Raw genomic sequence first — 17,975 nt, 5'->3', positions numbered from 1 at the left:
TCCTGGATTTGGTATCAAACTCCCAAAATTCACCAGAACACAGGAAAAGACATCTACTATGTCATTTTTTTCTGGGGGAGGACCCCCAGACCCCCCGCTTTTGGGGTGGGGCAATGAAGGCAAGAAAGATCCAGTGATGTTAATAGGTTTTTAATGTAATGAGTCCCCGGGACCCACGAAGGGTCTTTCGGATGAGTCCCAGGGATATTTTATGGGTCCCACAAAAATTCTATGCGGCATGTCATTTTTGACAAAGTGCAGCATTTAACTTGAATTGGTTATTATATGGTTATGTTCATGTTACGTAGAAATGTGTCTGAAAGAAATGAACCACAATTCCAAATCTTACAATTTTAATACTTCCAAATAGTCATGTGTTTGATTTTTTGAGCGGTGGTCACAACGCTCCTATACGTGGCCGTGTGTGTGGGTCTGTCTGTCTGCGTGTCTGTCTGTCTGTCTGTCTGTCTGTCTGTAGCCTGCAGTAACCTTTTCTGACCACACATGTTAAGGGAGGGGCGCTGTTGTTCAGGCCAGGCACACACACACACACACACACACACACACACACACACACACACACACACACACACACACACACACACACACACACACACACACACACACACACAGGGGGGAAGGGGGGGGGGGGGGGGAACCACCGCTCAGTTCACACGGGTGTGATTTTTTTATACCGAACCGGTAATATCGGATGTTGACCACTTGGGGGCGCAGATAGAAGCTTTTACCGAGTCTTCATAATGAACAGCCACCTGTTATTTTATATACATCGATAATATATGGATCTTCTCAGTGAGATGATGTCTCCTGTTTGTACTGTTACTGCTTCTATGGAATGGGGGAAATGCTCTCTGGCGTGCTTGTGTTTGCTCTGCTGTACAGTGAACCAGTGGACTGGGTCAAAAACAGTGGATTGGGTTGCTTGTAGATCGGCTACTTTTGTTTTGAACGGTTGATCCTAGAGGGACGTGCCGCCCCTCTATGGATGCGGGAGGGCAAGGCACAGGCGGCCGCGGTAGTCCGCTGCCCCGGCGGACCACCAAAGGGACGGCGCCGCCACGAAAACACTATAATCAATCAAACAGTTAGGCAGCCTTGGCTACATACATACTGTCTCAGATAGCATACATGCTAGGCTAGCTTGCTTCCTCCGTGTTGTAGTTGAGCCAATAAAGGTTATTTGACCATGTTCACCACGACGTTAATCGTCGCTATTGTTGTAAAGACGCAATGAAGACCTGTGTGGCTTCTAACAAGTTGTCCAATGTCCACCACCACATCTATAAACAATAGCGTGTGTACTGTATATCCAGTTGTTATTGAATGGAGGGGAAAGGAGGCGGGTCCCTGTCTGAGCAGTGAGCATTGAGCTGCAGTGTAGAGACGTGACGTCACGTTTCTGCGCCGAGCCCTGCCATACACGTCCTGTGGGGGAACCCTTTTTGATGTATCACCTAACACGCTGTGCCACTATGGTCAGAGAGCGGCCCGGTGCTACGCTAAAACTCAGGCACCCATTGAATTCTGTGACCATTCAGTGGCGCACAAAATGGCGTCGTGGATTCAAAACACAGACTGTCGTTAGTTTTATCGTCTGTTTTAAGACTTTCTACGCGGATTTCATTTGTGTTAACGTAGGGTAAAGTAGCATGCCTTCACCCATGAACAATGGTGGCGTCTGTGGACTTTTTAAAATATATTTTTTTTCGCGACGTGGTAAATTATTTTAACGTGGACTCCAATGGAGGCAATGCGTCCGTGGGACCCAAGGACACTGACGTGAATGCGTCTCTAGGCAACGTGAATGCGTCAGAGACGCGTGACGCGCACGTAATGACGTCACTGAAGATCAGACACATATTCACTTAAGTAATGACTTAAAAATTAAAAGTCATCATTAAAGATGTCCTTTGGTTCAGTCATCAATACATGCTTATAAAACATGCACAAAATTCACCAGAACACAAGAAATTACATCTATGTTAAATTTTTTCGGGGGGAGAACCCCCAGACCAGACCCCCCGCTTTAGGGTTGGGGGCAATGCATGCAAGAAAGATTATATACGTGTAATGACTTAAAGACGAGAAGTCATTATTATTCACCTACATTTGGCATTTTAAGGCTGCAATTGTACCAGTGCTAGTAAAGCAAGCCTGATAAAAGTATCAAACATGCACAAAATTCAACAGAACACAGGAAAATATAAATATCTGTTAAGAGGTTTTGGGGAGAGGACCCCCAGACCCCGGTAGGGGAGTTCCGCGCACCCCCCAAAAAATGAATCTCCTGGATTCTGACCGTCCAATGTTGACAACCCTGGTATAGGGCCCCCTCACCAGGCCTGTAAATAAAACAGTGTCACTCAGAATAATCACAAATAAAACAAGACCAGTTAGGTCGATAAAACATAAATCGGTGGACCATGTGTGGACATTATATTACCAGTAAGACTCCCTAATCGGGAGATAAGCGACCGTAAGTGGACGAATAGGTACCGGCCCCGGCTCTCCCGGACGCTCCTAGGCCGAGTTAGGGCATTTTATGTGAGCTGCAGTGGAGGGGGTCCTCCACTGGGGGCGCCACCACTTTTGCATCCGTTCTGGAGCACCAGGAGTGGGTGGTCCCCAGGAATTCCCTGTGAGCAGCCCCATGGGGGTGGTCATTTGGTCATTTTTGCACATTTGGTCATTTTTTACACCTGGGGGTCCCCAGGGTCCCTGGAGCTAGGTTGTAGTTTGGCAGGTAAGGAGTGTGTGTGCAAAATTTGGCATGGATGGGGGCAACGGTTGTGGAGATATGAGCAGGGCAAAAGTGTGACGGACTCACTCACTCACAGACAGCCCGTGGAGGTTTTGGTAGTAAATGCGACCTACGGTCGCAACAACCACCGAATGCTGTGTCTTCTTTCCAACCGACAGGTTATGAGTGGAGGATTCAGGAGTTGCGCATGGATTTAAGTGGTAAATACACGGTCAGCAAAACAGCAGTGTCATCTGGCTCTGAAAAAGGCAAACGGCCATCTTAGTATTGTAGTGTAATTTAGACTAGCATTCAAAGACAAGAACCGAGAGATGCATTGTGAACCTACCGTGTTCGCCTGGGCAACGAACACCATGCCCCATCCGCAGCAGTGGATGCCGGGCAGAATTAAACTGTAATACAAACAAACCCAATGTTCACATTCATACTGGTGGAGACACCAAATGATCATAATGCTGAACATGAGGATTACAACATACCTGGTGTGCTTGGCGAATTATCGCCGCACGCCAGAGCAGGAACTCCAGAAGGAGTGTTGGTAAGAGCCTAGAACAAACAACGGCCCAGTCAGGTTCAAGTTCATGATAAAATGTACAAAAGGTATTTACTTGAAGAGCAGAACCTGGGAACGTACCTTCATAGAACAAAATAATGCGTGTAGCTGAAGCCCATCAGGCCAGCATCAGGCCAGCATCCCACCAGCGAGAGGAGACAACCAGCTAACTCTCAGCTGAAAGCCATGCTGCTTAAATACAGTTTTCAATCAGGCAACTAACAAGGGGGAGGAGGATGGGCAATGGGAACCGACGCCCATACTGCTACACAAGCATAATTGGCACTGACTAGAGTCTAGTCAGTGCCAATGATGCTTGAAGTAGCCTAGCCCCAGGTCCAAGCATCATTGGCACTAACTAGAGTCTAGTCACTAGACTTTAGTCAGTGCCAATGATGCTTGGACCTGGGGTGCATCCGATGTGACATACTGTAGGCTACTTTGTGAGCGGTGCCAACCGCTCCTACGACTGGCTTTGTGTGTGTGTGTGTGTGTGTGTGTGTGTGTGTGTGTGGTGTGTGGTGTGTGTGTGTGTGTGTGTGTGTGTGTGTGTGTGTGTGTTCGCGTGAACGTGCGTGCGTGTGAGAGAGAGAGCACGGATTTGTGTGATCAGAACAGATCTCCATGACTGACGTCACGGGCAGAACGGCCCATACAAGGAGATACACATGTGTCGTGTTTGATACCATCGCAACTTTTATTTACTACAGGTTTGTACATTTACATGTAGCCTACTCCATTTCATTCATATGTTACGTTCTTACGTTCTTTCATTCACCCTGCACCATTTTTTATACTTTTTTTTTAAACAAGAGTTTAAACTAGAAAAATACTTACTGTGTGAAAACCTTAATTATAGAAGGGCCATCTGTAATTTCAGAGTAAATAACACAAGAATTCCAAAGGTTACTGGCAGATGTAAAGGGTTGGAAAGAAGCCAGAGATGTTGTAACCTATGTAATGACAACGAGTCGGGATGAGTACCATGTACTGTTTGAGTGTAAGAACCTTACTATTGTGAATTTCAGACAAAAATACTTGCCAAAGTACTATACAACCCATCCATCTATGTGGAAACTGATTTTATTACTACAAGCCGACAAGGCAAAAGTTATATGTAAATTGGGAGCTTTCCTAAAGAACACCTTGCCCTTGTTCAAATAATGTGTCATGCCCGCTTTTCTGCTACGTCTGTTTGAATAATTATTGTAATGTTTGTTATGTTTTGTATACTATTTATGTATATAATATGTGCTGTGCTCCATACCATGTGTCATGGTCGTGAGCTAAATAAATGATGATGATGATGATGATAAAAATAAATCTACATACAAACAGAAATCTGCAATTTGTTGGTCGCAGTAATATTTGTAGTTAAAATTGTACTGAAGTGGCATATCATGGTTACGGAACCGTTACGCTATTGAAAGTTGTGGTTCCTTTTCTTTTTTTTATAATATATCTTTTATTTCATTTATCTCTAGCTTATCTTGTTTTTATCTCATTTTCATGTTGTAATATTTTTCTGTCTTTTAAACACACACGCACGCACGCACGCACGCACGCACACACACACACACACACACACACACACACATATGGATGAATTCTTGCTCTACGTGATAGAATGCAGATTTTCAGCAACATAGGAATGCTAAATGTTTTACTGAATGAAAACAATTATTTGCTTAAGTAGATAAAAGGCAGTGTTACCCAGGCTTACCTTTCTAATAGTGTGCAAGTGTGTGTGTGTGTGTGTGTGTGTGTGTGTGTGTGTGTGTGTGTGTGTGTGTGTGTGTGTGTGTGCGTGCGCGTGTGTGTGTGTGCACGCTGCACGCATGTGTGTGCGTGTACATGCTTGTCCTGCACTACACCTTAGGAATTGTCTTATCACATGTTATTGTAACTAGTTTTTGTCCCCTCTCTCTCTCTCTCTCTCTCCCTCATTATTTCTCTTGCCTTCTCTCTCCTCTTGTCATGTCATTTGAGCGGAGTATAAGTGTACTGTGCTTTGGAGTAAGCAATTCGAGGTAAGAAATAATGTTTTCCTAAAATGTCGATTTCTGGTTAACTAAGTGGTATTGCATGAAGCTCAAAACACCTTCTCCTACAATGAGAGCTTTCTATAGGGTATTGTTAGCTCAACAGTAGAATCCTGCATACCATAGGACATGAAAGTTATGAAAGTTACGGATTGCAACTTTAAGGTTGTATTCATTTTGGAACATTTGGCTTGATCTCATTCATTTGGAACTTGAGTTAATTAAGTTAAGTTGTATAAAACAGTATCCTATAGTTGCAGTAATAGAAGATCTTTTTGAAATAGGAGTGGTAGTAATAATATCAGTAGTTATGGTGGTTGTAGTATTAGTTGTAGATTGTACTGTGAAGTAGCAGTAGGAGTTGTAGTACAGCTGACATGATAGTAATAACAGTTCTACAAACACTAGTTAAATATTTATTTGATTAACGTTGTGTTAAATCTATCCATTTATCAGAGATAGTGAAAATAACAGATCTACAAGCTCTCACAATGCAGTGCAATGAGATGCATTGTGCTATTTCCGCTATTTGTCATACAGTGAAGTAGTCTATTTAAGGTTAACATTCAATAGAATGTGCTACAAATGAAATATATTAAGTGCACAGATGAAGTATGGAATCAATTCAATTAGCCTATAGGTCTTAATTAAAGTAAGTAATGACAGAGTAAATCAGAGACAAAAGTGGCAAAGGGAATAAAATAGAGGGAGTAAAAGGGGTAACATAACTGAAGCCTATTTATTCCATAAGATCAGAGATGGGAATAATTCATTCAATAATATGGAATAATTCCATATTATTTCATCTTTCATCAGGCACATCATGGCCATTGTGGTTTCCTTTCAAGATTGAATGTTAATCGGGGCACGGACAGCCGAGTGGTAAGCCACTTAGACCCCTTCTATACTAAGAAGATAACTGACCTATGGTACACTGTACTTCTGCAATTTCTTCTCTAATTGGTTTTGCCCAAAATAGTCAATTTACAAACTCTCTCACAGTTTCATGTCTCTCTTCACTGTGGACTATCAATAAAGACCTAACAAGACCCAAATATATGTATACTAATAGAAAAATACCTATAGACTTATAGTCATCAAACACATCCCAGTTTTCAGTCATTAATAAGTCGCTCAACCATTTCTGGCCCATTATAGTCCACTGGTTCATGTCTTTATTTCTGTTAAATTCATCCAGATGAAAAGAAACAGTGCTAACCGATAATGCAAAAATAATTTCAATGGGGTGATACTTGTGGCAGGCCTAGCAACAGGGAGTATATATGCAGGGCATGGATCAAAGATCATAATGGACCACGTTCCTGGGACCCAGGGCCCTGGAATGTCTTGTGCCTCGACTATAAATTCCTTCCTGCTGGAACATAACCTTCTAAGGTGCAATAATTGGCCAATGGGGAGTCTGTCTCTAGGGCTTTTTGGGGTGGTATGAGGATGAAAGGGGTGAGCAGTGAACTGTCTTTTTTTACGGAAATTGGTTGTGGTGAGTGTTTTATCCTCCTGTGAGTCACTGTGTGGAAGAGATACCGTACATATCGTGAGGTTTGAATTCCACGTGTTGAGCAGAATGTAATGGAATAGGAAGGAAGACCATTGTACATCATTATTATCAGTGGTGGAAAAACATAAAGTAAAGTAAAAGTATCAATACTGTGACGTAGAAAAATACTCTGTTACTAGTAAAATGAACTTAAAGTACCAAAAGTAGAAAGTACTAATAATGCAGAATGTCCTGTTCCACATGTTTTGCCTAGATGTAAACTGTAGATGGTGCTAGAGCTGCTTCTTTGGCTCATTTCACTTTTCATAATGGTCTGTTCAAAATCAAAGACATTGTTTCTGAGGAAAAGGCCAACAACAAGTGAAGTGCTGACCCTGTTGGGTGGGATAGCATACTCTGCTGTAGTATGTGTGGCTTCATTGTGAGGTCTGTTGAACCTGACCAAAACATTGTTTCCCAATTAATTGGAGAGACACTACAAAATAGAATTGTTGCCTGACACTGTACTGTCATGTGATCTCATATCTCATTTCCTTTCCTATATCTAGAAACACATCAGAACTGAATCCTCTCCCTTTGGTGGTTGACCTCTATGCCACCCTGACACAACTACAATAAAACTTCATTTGATGGTAATAATAATGAACCTTATGTTATTTATCGTCACTGTCGGGCAGAAACCTTGTATCTCCAAGTTTCAAATTTGTATGTTTTTTCGCAAAGTAATGCCCTGCTTCATCATACAAGGCCGTCGCACAAACGTAGTAAAAACAGCAGTTTCCACTAGTTTAAATTATTTTTAAATGATAAATACAAAACAAATGGTTTTGGACATACAAGGTTTCCACCCGACAACAACGTTATATTTTTGTATTATCTATTTTCTCTGTCAGCTGTCATGGTGGTCAAATACAGCGTCCAGGTTTACCAGAGAGATTTATTCTTGACCGGAGACACACACCATACCTACATCCAATTAACTGGAACCAGGGGATCTAGTCATAGAGTTAGGCTGGCTGACTGGTCGGTAAGTGGTATGATATGCATGTCTGCCTTGGATTTAGTCATTTTACTATACCGCTACTAGTAGTGATGGTGGTAAAGATGATAATGACTGCTGTAGTACAGAGGAGCTAGTAATAGTAATATACTGTAGAACTACTGGAATGCATGCATTTGATTATGTACTTTTAGGAACAGGTTTTGGTGTGCCTTGAAACATTTAACAAATATTAGATTGCCTGAAGAAAACTGTTTTATCACATCCCTTAACTTTTAACTATTAAAACATGGCTGTTCTTGTGAGCAGTCAAACAATTCGTTATCGTGTGTTGAGCTACGACAAGCATGACTCAATGTTTCTGGTTCATTGCTGAAAGGATTTGTGCACCCCTGGCTTGGATCCATACCACTCTTGATCAGGACTGCAGAGTCCCTCCCTTTACACCACCCTGCCTCTAACCTTATCAAAACTGACATAATGTCTTTGTGGTTGAACTACAGCTACAGTATTTTTATTTTTATTTTTTTAACCTATTTACTTTGTAGCATGGTTCTTATCTGTGCACTCACTTTGACAACATTGTTTGTACTGTGCAGTCGCTCTGGATGACAGCATCATTCTGCTTAACACCTGAATTGTACATTGTAACTGTCTGAACATATACAGTTTTGCAGAGCCCTGACAAATGCCTGCTGTTGCTTACCGTGCAAAGCACAAGAAACGGTGAGTTCCACTTTTTGAGCAACACAAAGTTATACATCATTAGTACTCTATAGCCCAAAGCTGGCACCCACACACTCTCTAGTGGTTACAGTATGTTCTACCAGCAAGGAATGTTCATTAATTTCTCCAATTTTCAAATAATTATAACAACTCCATGTCAGCATAGTTATTACAATCACTTCAGCTAAGCCAGTGGTTCTCAAGTGGGTTCCAGGGACTCTTGTGGGTTCCTTTATGGGGGTCTAAATTGACCCACATAAGTCTGTAACTCTGACAGTGTACACATGGAACCAAATGAACCCTAACAGGTTCATTTGGTTCCATTTTGTACACTGAGTTAAGCGGAGACCTTGAAATGTGAAAGTTTGAGAAACACTGAGCTAAGTGACATAAGGTGTTAGAAATAGAAATAACAATAGAAATATAGATGTCAAATATTTGTAATTCTCTCTCTCTCTCTCTCTCTCTCTCTCTCTCTCTCTCTCTCTCTCTCTCTCTCTCTCTCTCTCTCTCTCTCCTCCTGCCTCTCCCAGGTAGAGGAGTGGGAGGTGACCTGTCCACACAGCCTGGGCGTCCTTCTCTTTGTCTCATTGGCCGCTCCTGCGTCCACCACTGCCTGGTACTGCTCCAGGGTCATTGTCACAACACCAGAGGGCAGGACCTCGGTCTTCCCCTGCCACCGATTTGTGGACGGCGGCCGCACGCTCACGCTCCGCGATGCAATAGGTTGGTGGCCCACACAGACACAAAAACAACAACAACCAATAAAACCTTTCTCTCATTCCTTCTTTTACTCCATGCATTCGTCCCCATATTGTAGAATGCAAAATAACAATCACGAACCAATTTCTTTGATTGGAAGAAAGCATTTAAATTGCCCTGAAATTGTTCAAGTGGGAATATAATGATGTTCTATGATCTATGAACAGATTTCATTACTCTTCATTTACTCTCCTCTTATTATAATTGAATGTATTCATCTTCTCATTATACGGTTGCTGTTTTCATTTTCACTCCGGTGTCTCTTTCCACTGTAACCCAACATGTACAGTAACCAAATGCCACTCTCTCCATCTCTGTTTAAATTATAATGTCTCTCTCCTTCTCTCTTTCCATTATAATCCAGTCACTCTCCCCCCTGCTCGCTATTTCCATTGTGTTCATCTTTTATCATATCTCTTGCTCTCTATGCCTTTATTCTTCTACTCTTCTTAATCCATTGCCCTCTCACATTTCTTTGATTGGTAGGTGACGGTGATAAAACTCTGTCATGATTATGCTAATATATCACAATGACCTTTGGAGTGAACACTCTTATATAGTTGGCTGTTCAGTGATTATCTGACAATTAGATGTACAATGACTCAGCAGGTTGAGAATAAGTAATTGGCAACTTGTAGCAGATTTCTACTTTGTCACACCACCCTCTTAACTCAAGTGTTGCTTGAGAAGGACAATTATTTTCAACGAAAAGTGGATATTTCTTTTGATGAGTTTATTTCAGTTTCCCTGAACAGGATGACGTCATCATCAGTGTCTGTAGATGGCATTATGTAGCCTTCTAGCACGGCACCAGATATAAACTGGACAAAAACACAGAATCCCGGAAATTGCCAAACTGCAGTTTGCACATCATGTTAAATAATGTATTTTCTCTTAAAGCCAAGTTAATATTTGAGGACATGAGGCCTGAACTACTGGAGCAAAGAATGAACGAGCTAGCATATCGACGTGAAGTCTACAGGTATTAACATCCATCCATCCATAAATACATCCATCCATAGTACATACATCCATACATACATCCATAGTAGCCTACATACATACAGTACATACATAAATACATGAACATACAAGGTTATGTTGTCTCTCTTCTAGGTGGAGTAACTATGCAGACGGCCTCCCAGAGTCGATACGTACGGATGGATTCTTTTCTCTCCCTCGTGAGGTGCAGTTCTCCATCACCAAGGCCACCCAGCTGATTTTAACTGTTGGAGAAGCGTAAGTTGTAAAAGTGGTGTTCATGGAAGTAATAATGAATTGCATGTGGACAGGAGGAGCAGGGATTCAAACCGCCAAACCCCAGTGATGTCATTACGTGCGCATCCCGCATCAAAAACTCATTCAAGTCGCCCAGGGACTCATTCATGTCATGGTCCTGGGGTCCCGGGGATGCGCCTCCATTGGAGTCCATGTTAAAATAATTTACCGGGTCGCGATAAAATAAAAACATTTTAAAATTCCACCATTGTTCATGGGTGAAAGCATCCTACTTTACCCTACGTTAACACAAATAAAATCCACATAGAAAGTCTTAAACAGGCGATAGAAATGTCAATGTTTTGATTTCACCGACGTCCGACGCCATTTTGCGCGCCCGAATTCATTAGGGGCACATGTTTTAGTAGTTTTAAGTTCAAACATTAGCCAAATTGTAAAATAAATATAAGAAATAGGCAAACATTTTGAAAATAGCCGATCTACAAGCTCACAGCGCTCTAAAACATTGTATTGAGGACTCACCACCTGTGGGTCCCGGGACCCATTACATTGAAAACCTAGTAACATCACTGAAACCCACGGATCATTGGACCTCCTGAGCCACAGGAGTAGCAGTGTTGGTGTATATCAGTTGTACAGTAGGCAGTCAGATGGGTAGTAGTTCTTTTAACTGTAATCTTTCTCCATGCAGTCTAGCAGAGTTGGGTCTAGAGGGACTCCTATGTGAAGAACATCCCTGGTCTTCTATGGAAGACATCCACCAAGTGTTCACAGAGAAGAAAACTGGTGCATGTAGTAAGTTATATTTCTGGTTAAATCTAAACAACAACTACTACTACTACTTAACGCCTAACTGCCAGAGAGCTCTGATCAGCTGGGTGAAGTTCAAACTAAATTTCCCCTGTGGGATTAACAAAGGTCTCCCTTTTCCATTTTAAAATATTCTATCTCCCAGAATACCTAGAGAAACATTGGAAGGAGGATTGGTTTTTTGGCCACCAGTTTCTGAATGGACTGAACCCCATGTTGATCAGGAGGTGTTCCCACTTGCCTCAAAACTTCCCTGTTACTGACAACATGGTCCAACTCTCACTACAGAGAGGGGTCAGCCTTCAAGACGAGATTGAGGTATAGTTCTACTTCTAAGTCTATTACTACTGCTGCTTCAGGTATTACTAACTAACACATATACTACTAATGCTGTCACCACTATCACTATTGTTATAACAACTACTGCTACTACTACAACTACAACTTCTACTGTCTGTCTGCTCAAGCTTCTTAAAACTTCCGACATTATACATTATTTTCCTATACTATATGTCCAAACAGAGAGGTAACATCTTTCTGGTTGACTACGAGAGGTTGGATGGACTGACGCCCAATGTCATCAATGGCAAACAGCAGTACCTGTCATCTCCACTGGTACTACTCTACCTGACTCCTCAAGACCAGCTAGTGCCCATTGCTATACAGGTATTATAGTAGTAGTGCTAGTAGTAGTAGTAACACCCGCAGTAGCATGCACAATAGTAATAATGCACCTCTCTCTCTCCAGTTACATCAGGAACCCTCAGAGGACAATCCCATATTCCTCCCATCTGACTCACAGTATGACTGGATGTTAGCCAAAATATTTGTCCGGGGGGCTGACTTTGCTGAGCATGAACTAAACGTCCACTTTCTTCGAACCCATCTATTATCCGAGGTCTTTGCCATGGCCACGCTGAGGAACCTCCCCACAGTCCACCCGCTGTACAAGGTACAGCAGTGGCTCAAGGTTCAAGGTGCTCTTGCACATTTAATAGGAACAGCATGAAATTTGTATTGTTTCGTCCATAATAGGTGGTCTGGGGGTTAAGGGACTTTAACCTGATATCCAGTGAAAGTGTTTTATTTAAAAGTAAGGTGTCTGAACAAAAACTAACAGCGAAAAGGACTAATGAGTGCCAAATAAAAATACAATACAAAGGAAAACCCTAACTACCCACTTCCCTAAACAAAAATCACATCCAGTGTGAAGTGAGTAATTCCTTTTATGAGTTAATTTCATTAAACGTCCCGCGAAGCTTGACCAATGCCCAGCTTCGCGGGATGGACAAACTGACATATTACATACACACTAAGCTAGATGTAGGTGCGGTTAGCACTACTCAAAAACACAACCAACTACACCAACTATCAAACAAAGATACAGGTTGTGGCACAGCACCCACACCTAACCTGTGTTTAACATAAAATAATGTGATGCAATGCCAATCGTATTTCCCTGACTCAAACAGAAAATGCTTAACAGAAGGCTGAGCCACACACACGTCACACGCGCTTGAATTTAACACAAACTAGACTGCATGCAGATTTACACACATGGAATCTGCATGCAGATTTAGCACTAACACTAACACATGGCTGTCCCACATGTCAAAAGGGAAAATGGTCTGGTTGAAGTTGCACAGGAGTATAATATTGGAGGTGATTGTAGATGATTGGGGGACTGAAGATTAGGGAACCAATCCAGGTGGTGAGGCGGAGTTGATTCGATGATAGAATGATTGATGAGTGATTGACTGGAACTGGGTTGGAAGAAAGGGGTAGAAACAGTAGAGGGAGGGAAAAAACGAACAATACAAGAGCACGCCATGCTGTATACACATAACATTCCTACTTCACCCTCAACAAGTGTGCGTCTATCTATGAAAAGTCTGTCTGTAGTTTGCTTGTAGTTTATATACTATAAACTACAGTATAAATTCACAAATCTCTTCTCCCTTTAGCTGCTTATTCCTCATTTCCGCTACACTCTGGAGATCGACACACTGGCCCGATCGCTGCTCATTTCAGACACTGGAACATTCACTGAGGTATACAGTAAATTCATCTAAAATCAAGCCCAAAATTGGTGTCACTTTAACCCCAATGATTTGAGTGACGCTTTTCTATTGTGCCTTCCTTAAAACGTCCACGTGCACTTGTATTTATAGTACACCGCAGCTGGTGGTCCAGGCACTTTGTCTTTCATGAGAAAGGCAGCGGCTAGGTTGACATACAGGTCAATATGTCTCCCTGATGACATCATCGACAGAGGCCTGGATGCTGTTCCCAACTTCTACTACCGAGATGACGGGCTAAGGCTCTGGAGCATCATATACAGGTATACTAGAAGTAGAGTAGTTTGAATCTGAATCTGGTGGAGAATGAAATCCATTTTATTTATATTGTCCTTGTATCATGAGGTCCACGCAAAACAATGAACTAAACTCAGCATTGTGATTGGCTGGCAGGTATGTTGAGGGCGTGGTCAGCTACTATTATCATGACAATTATGCCGTCATCAGGGATTCCGAACTTCAGAGCTGGATTAACGAGATTCTCGTGTTTGGACGACTTACGCATGACAGCAAAGGTCCACTACCATTTTTTGTTCGTCTTCCTTGTTTGCTTGTTTAGATGTAGGGTAGGGGTTACATATTTCATATTTATGAAGTATGTTGGCCTCACAATCACAATATCCCTGTGAAATGGGATTAAAATTGGGTATTCTTTTCATCTTAAAGACACAATCCAGAGTGCAATGTATGATGTTAAGACACATTTTGAATGTGAACAGCATTTGTCTGAATGGTCTTATCTGGACTTCAACATTTTACTTCTTATGCTGCCATGTATAGTCTTGTTCTTGTATTGACATAATGGTATGTTGTTCTGTCTCATCTCTCAGGTTTTCCTAAGTCATTCAGTTGTGTTGATGAGCTGTCATACTTTATTACCATGGTGATCTTCACAGCATCGGCACAGCACGCCGCGGTCAACAATGGTCAGGTACGTTAAACCCACAATTCTAAGAGGTGAACATTTCCCTTGTGTAGGGCCTATTTGAACTTTGGGACCTTCCCACCCTGACGAGCACTGAGAGTTGAGGCATTATACATTTTGTATAACACGGTTTTATTGTGAACATAGAAGATCTACATGCTCACAACGCCTCGCGTTGCGAGGCGTTGTGAGCATGTAGCATCGGCATGAGCATCGGCTATTTTCCCAATTACTGCCTCTAATATCTGACAATTTGGTCAATGTTTAATTTGTCATTTTAGAGGTATTAAAACGTCCTTAAATTGTCACTTTAGAAATGTGCAGATACCCTCTATACCCTTAAACTTTATGTTGGTTTGTTTACTGTTGAGGGAGAAAACAATGTTGCACATTAAGTTAATCATCTGGGGATCCCGGGGGGTCCCGACCCACAGGTTGAGAACCACAGGTGTAGGTTATACTTCTCACCAGTTCCTGTTTTCACATTGATGACCCTGATACGCTCAAATTGTATAATGTTTACACGCACGCGCGCACACACACTATTATATAATTTGTTAACAATTCAATCATTTATATTATTCTTCCCGTCCAGTTTGACTACTACGGCTTCATGCCCAACGCCCCCTTGTCGCTGCAGTCCCCTCCTCCTGCCACCAAGGGTCAGTGTTCTGAAACCACTCTCCTCGCTACCTTACCAGATGTCAACGTCACGGCTCACGGCCTCGCCACCGTCTACCTCCTCAGCAGGACACCTAGAGATTATGTAATTATCTATTTAGCTAAACGAGGCGTCCTAATTATCTCTCTACATCAGGGGTCTTCTACAGGGGGTCCGGGACCCTTAGGGGGTCCTCAGAGTTACTACAGGGGGGCCGCCAAATCTTGTTTTTTTACATTAACCATTTGAACCATAGCATCCCTATTCTGAGTGGAACATTCTGCGAGGCGTTGTAAGCTTGTAGATCGGCTATTTTTGGCAAAGAGGTTTGTAGAGGGAAAAGAAGAGCAGACAACGTATTTGTCGGTTCAAGTGGTTAAATGTTTGAAAACACACATTACTCAAATATGATGACAGTCAAACACATCTGAGCTGTCTATGAATGTCGAAGAAATCTATGATCATTTTAATCTGCAACACAATTTTATACAATATGTAGTGGGGGTCCCTGCTTCATCTCTCTCTCAGCTAAGGGGTCCCTGGCCTGAAAACGTTGAAGACCCCTGCTCTACATTCTTTGTCATCTCTCTCTCTCCCCCACCCCTCTCGCTCTTTTGTAATATTTTGTATTTCTACCCTTTTCTCTTATCCATAATCCATTGTCTCTCTACCTCTCAGGTACCACTAGGGGGCTACACTGAGCAACATTTCTCTGAGAAAATCCCTCTGGAAAGATTGGATGCATTTCGAAAAGAATTGAAAATCCTTGGATTCGAAATCCAGTCTAGAAATGTCCATTTGTCTCTCCCGTACAATTACCTGAACCCTGCAAACATTGAAAACAGTGTAGCGCGTTGATATGGCTATCAATAGCCATCTTCCACAGTGGTGGCCCATATGGGCTCTTTTGGCCACTTAGTTAAAAGCTACATTTGTACCGTATAGCAATAACTATTTTCCCGAATTGGATTTAGGAGGGTGACAGAAAATAGAGGCCTTCATCTCTACTGCTTTTTTGTAATAGTGCCCCGACTCACATTAACAGCCAGTATAAACTGGTACTCTTGTCAACACCTTATTTCTTGGATTTGCAAATAAATAATTATGTTACACCCTTTTGGATTCAAGTGTATTATTTAAGTATTATCATTAGCATTTCCATATATATTTATAAGACTTCCGACAACGCCACCTCTATAAAAGAGGAAAAGGAGATATATAGTAATAACCCTTCTTAGACACACAGGTACGTTTTTCAGGTAACCAGAGCAATATAAACCCAGGAGAGAATGAGACCGGACACAGTATTTGGAAAAAGTATAACAAAGTTTATTATCTAAAATACAGGGGCTTCTATACGCCAGTAAAAACAATGCAAAAACAAAATAAAAGAACCCTATCACTCCTATGGCGCCTCTAACTAAAAACTACAAAACAACCAACAATAAAACCAACAACCCGGGTAACTTTCTCCCTTATCAAACCCCCCCGCACAAATAAAGTGCGGGTGCAATATTTGCCGTTAGCAGTTAGGGCTAGTTATATAATAATAATAATAATATTGCACTTAATGCGATTCAGTAGGGACGTGTGGTAGATATCTACGTTATACACAGGAATAGGTGGAGGCAGGTATAATAATAATAATATAACAATGATAATGGAAATCAAAGTGAGTGCAAGGTGTGGAGGGACACAGCAACTCTTCGGTAACGTCTACTTCATAGGCCCACGCATCTGCGAACAAGGAAAATAGGCCAGTATCCTCGTATACTTCAATTCATTGGCACAACTTCAGGTCAGTGGCTCGAATAGACAATGGTGCTCAGATGGGATACTCACAAACAGGCAGCCAAATGGCTGCCAGTGCGGGTAGTACGCACGACACCACTGTCACCACTCCGACCCCTCTCGTCAGCTCAGATAGAGCGGCTCGTCTCGGCTCGTCTGGATCCGGGTAGATGGTCCGCGGGAACACTGCTGGTTCTGCTGGGCCACCGTGTTGCTGGATCACTGCGTCGCACTGTAGAGCTCACTCATTGCCGTCATCAAGGTTTCTTAGTTAAGGTTTACTGCTCATGCTTCTCTGGTAGCAGTCAGTCATCAGTCTCTCATATCGCCAGTTCCTCCTCCCGTTCACCTGCCTCTGCCTTCACACACACGTCCGTCTCCTTCCTCGTTCTGCGACAGAGTGACTGAGTCCCACTTATAAAGGCCGCCCCCTTTCCTGCGCCAGTCTCTCATTGGCCAGGACGGACGTCAGTCCCTTCACATTGGTCTAGTCCGGGCCACTAGTTAGCCTATCAGCCCCGCTCGCACACACACATACTAGAAATGGAGTTTCATTCAGGGAGAAATAGCATTATTACAACATAACAAATAAAAATGTATTAGGGGAAACATATAAACAAGCATTAGAATAAAGAAAGAATAATAAAATACAAGAGTTTCCAAAGAAAATACATTTTAACGAAAAAAAGAAATAACGCTGTCGTCCACCCCCTCACACTCCCCCCTACTTGATCGTTAGCAGTCCCTGCAACTAGTTCAACCAGGGCTATACCGCTGTGGTGGCTGCCCCAAATTAACCCGCCCCGAACGGCGCGGAGCCGTGGGAAAGAACCCATAACACTGCCTCCACATCGGTCCAGGCACTGGGGCCGGAGACGCCGGCTCGGCGCTCACAACCACCTCACGAGGCGCTACACATACCTTTAAAACATTACCGTGCACTATTCGATCCCGCCAAGAAGTCAACTTCCTACCTGCTCTCCGCTCGTACATACGCTTGCGCTGTCTGGGGTCTAAAGTCTTGATCACCTTGGCCTTCTCCATGTAGCGCATGCAACACTCCACCATGTTCTTCATGTCCTCGTCT

General features: G+C 42.5%; 1 protein-coding gene across 1 annotated transcript; it reads left to right on the top strand.

Moving 5' to 3' along the window:
* Positions 1-10,304: 10,304 nt before the first annotated feature.
* Positions 10,305-15,798, top strand: LOC308299757 (polyunsaturated fatty acid lipoxygenase ALOX15B-like; the record flags this gene model as incomplete). The annotated part of the gene is made up of 10 exons (XM_080743546.1): positions 10,305-10,366; positions 10,501-10,623; positions 11,315-11,418; positions 11,579-11,751; positions 11,956-12,099; positions 12,182-12,385; positions 13,398-13,491; positions 14,342-14,442; positions 15,032-15,098; positions 15,776-15,798. 10 exons carry the CDS (start codon positions 10,305-10,307, stop codon positions 15,796-15,798), a joined length of 1,095 nt encoding a protein of 364 aa, XP_080599672.1.
* Between the last annotated feature and the right edge of the window lie 2,177 nt (positions 15,799-17,975).

The sequence above is a fragment of the Nannobrachium achirus genome (genome assembly GCF_963921795.1).
Source record: "Nannobrachium achirus genome assembly, chromosome: 15".
In the NCBI taxonomy this organism is placed as follows: domain Eukaryota; kingdom Metazoa; phylum Chordata; class Actinopteri; order Myctophiformes; family Myctophidae; genus Nannobrachium; species Nannobrachium achirus.
Note: the sequence above shows the minus strand (reverse complement) of the source record. Positions and strands in the feature narration are given on the sequence as shown.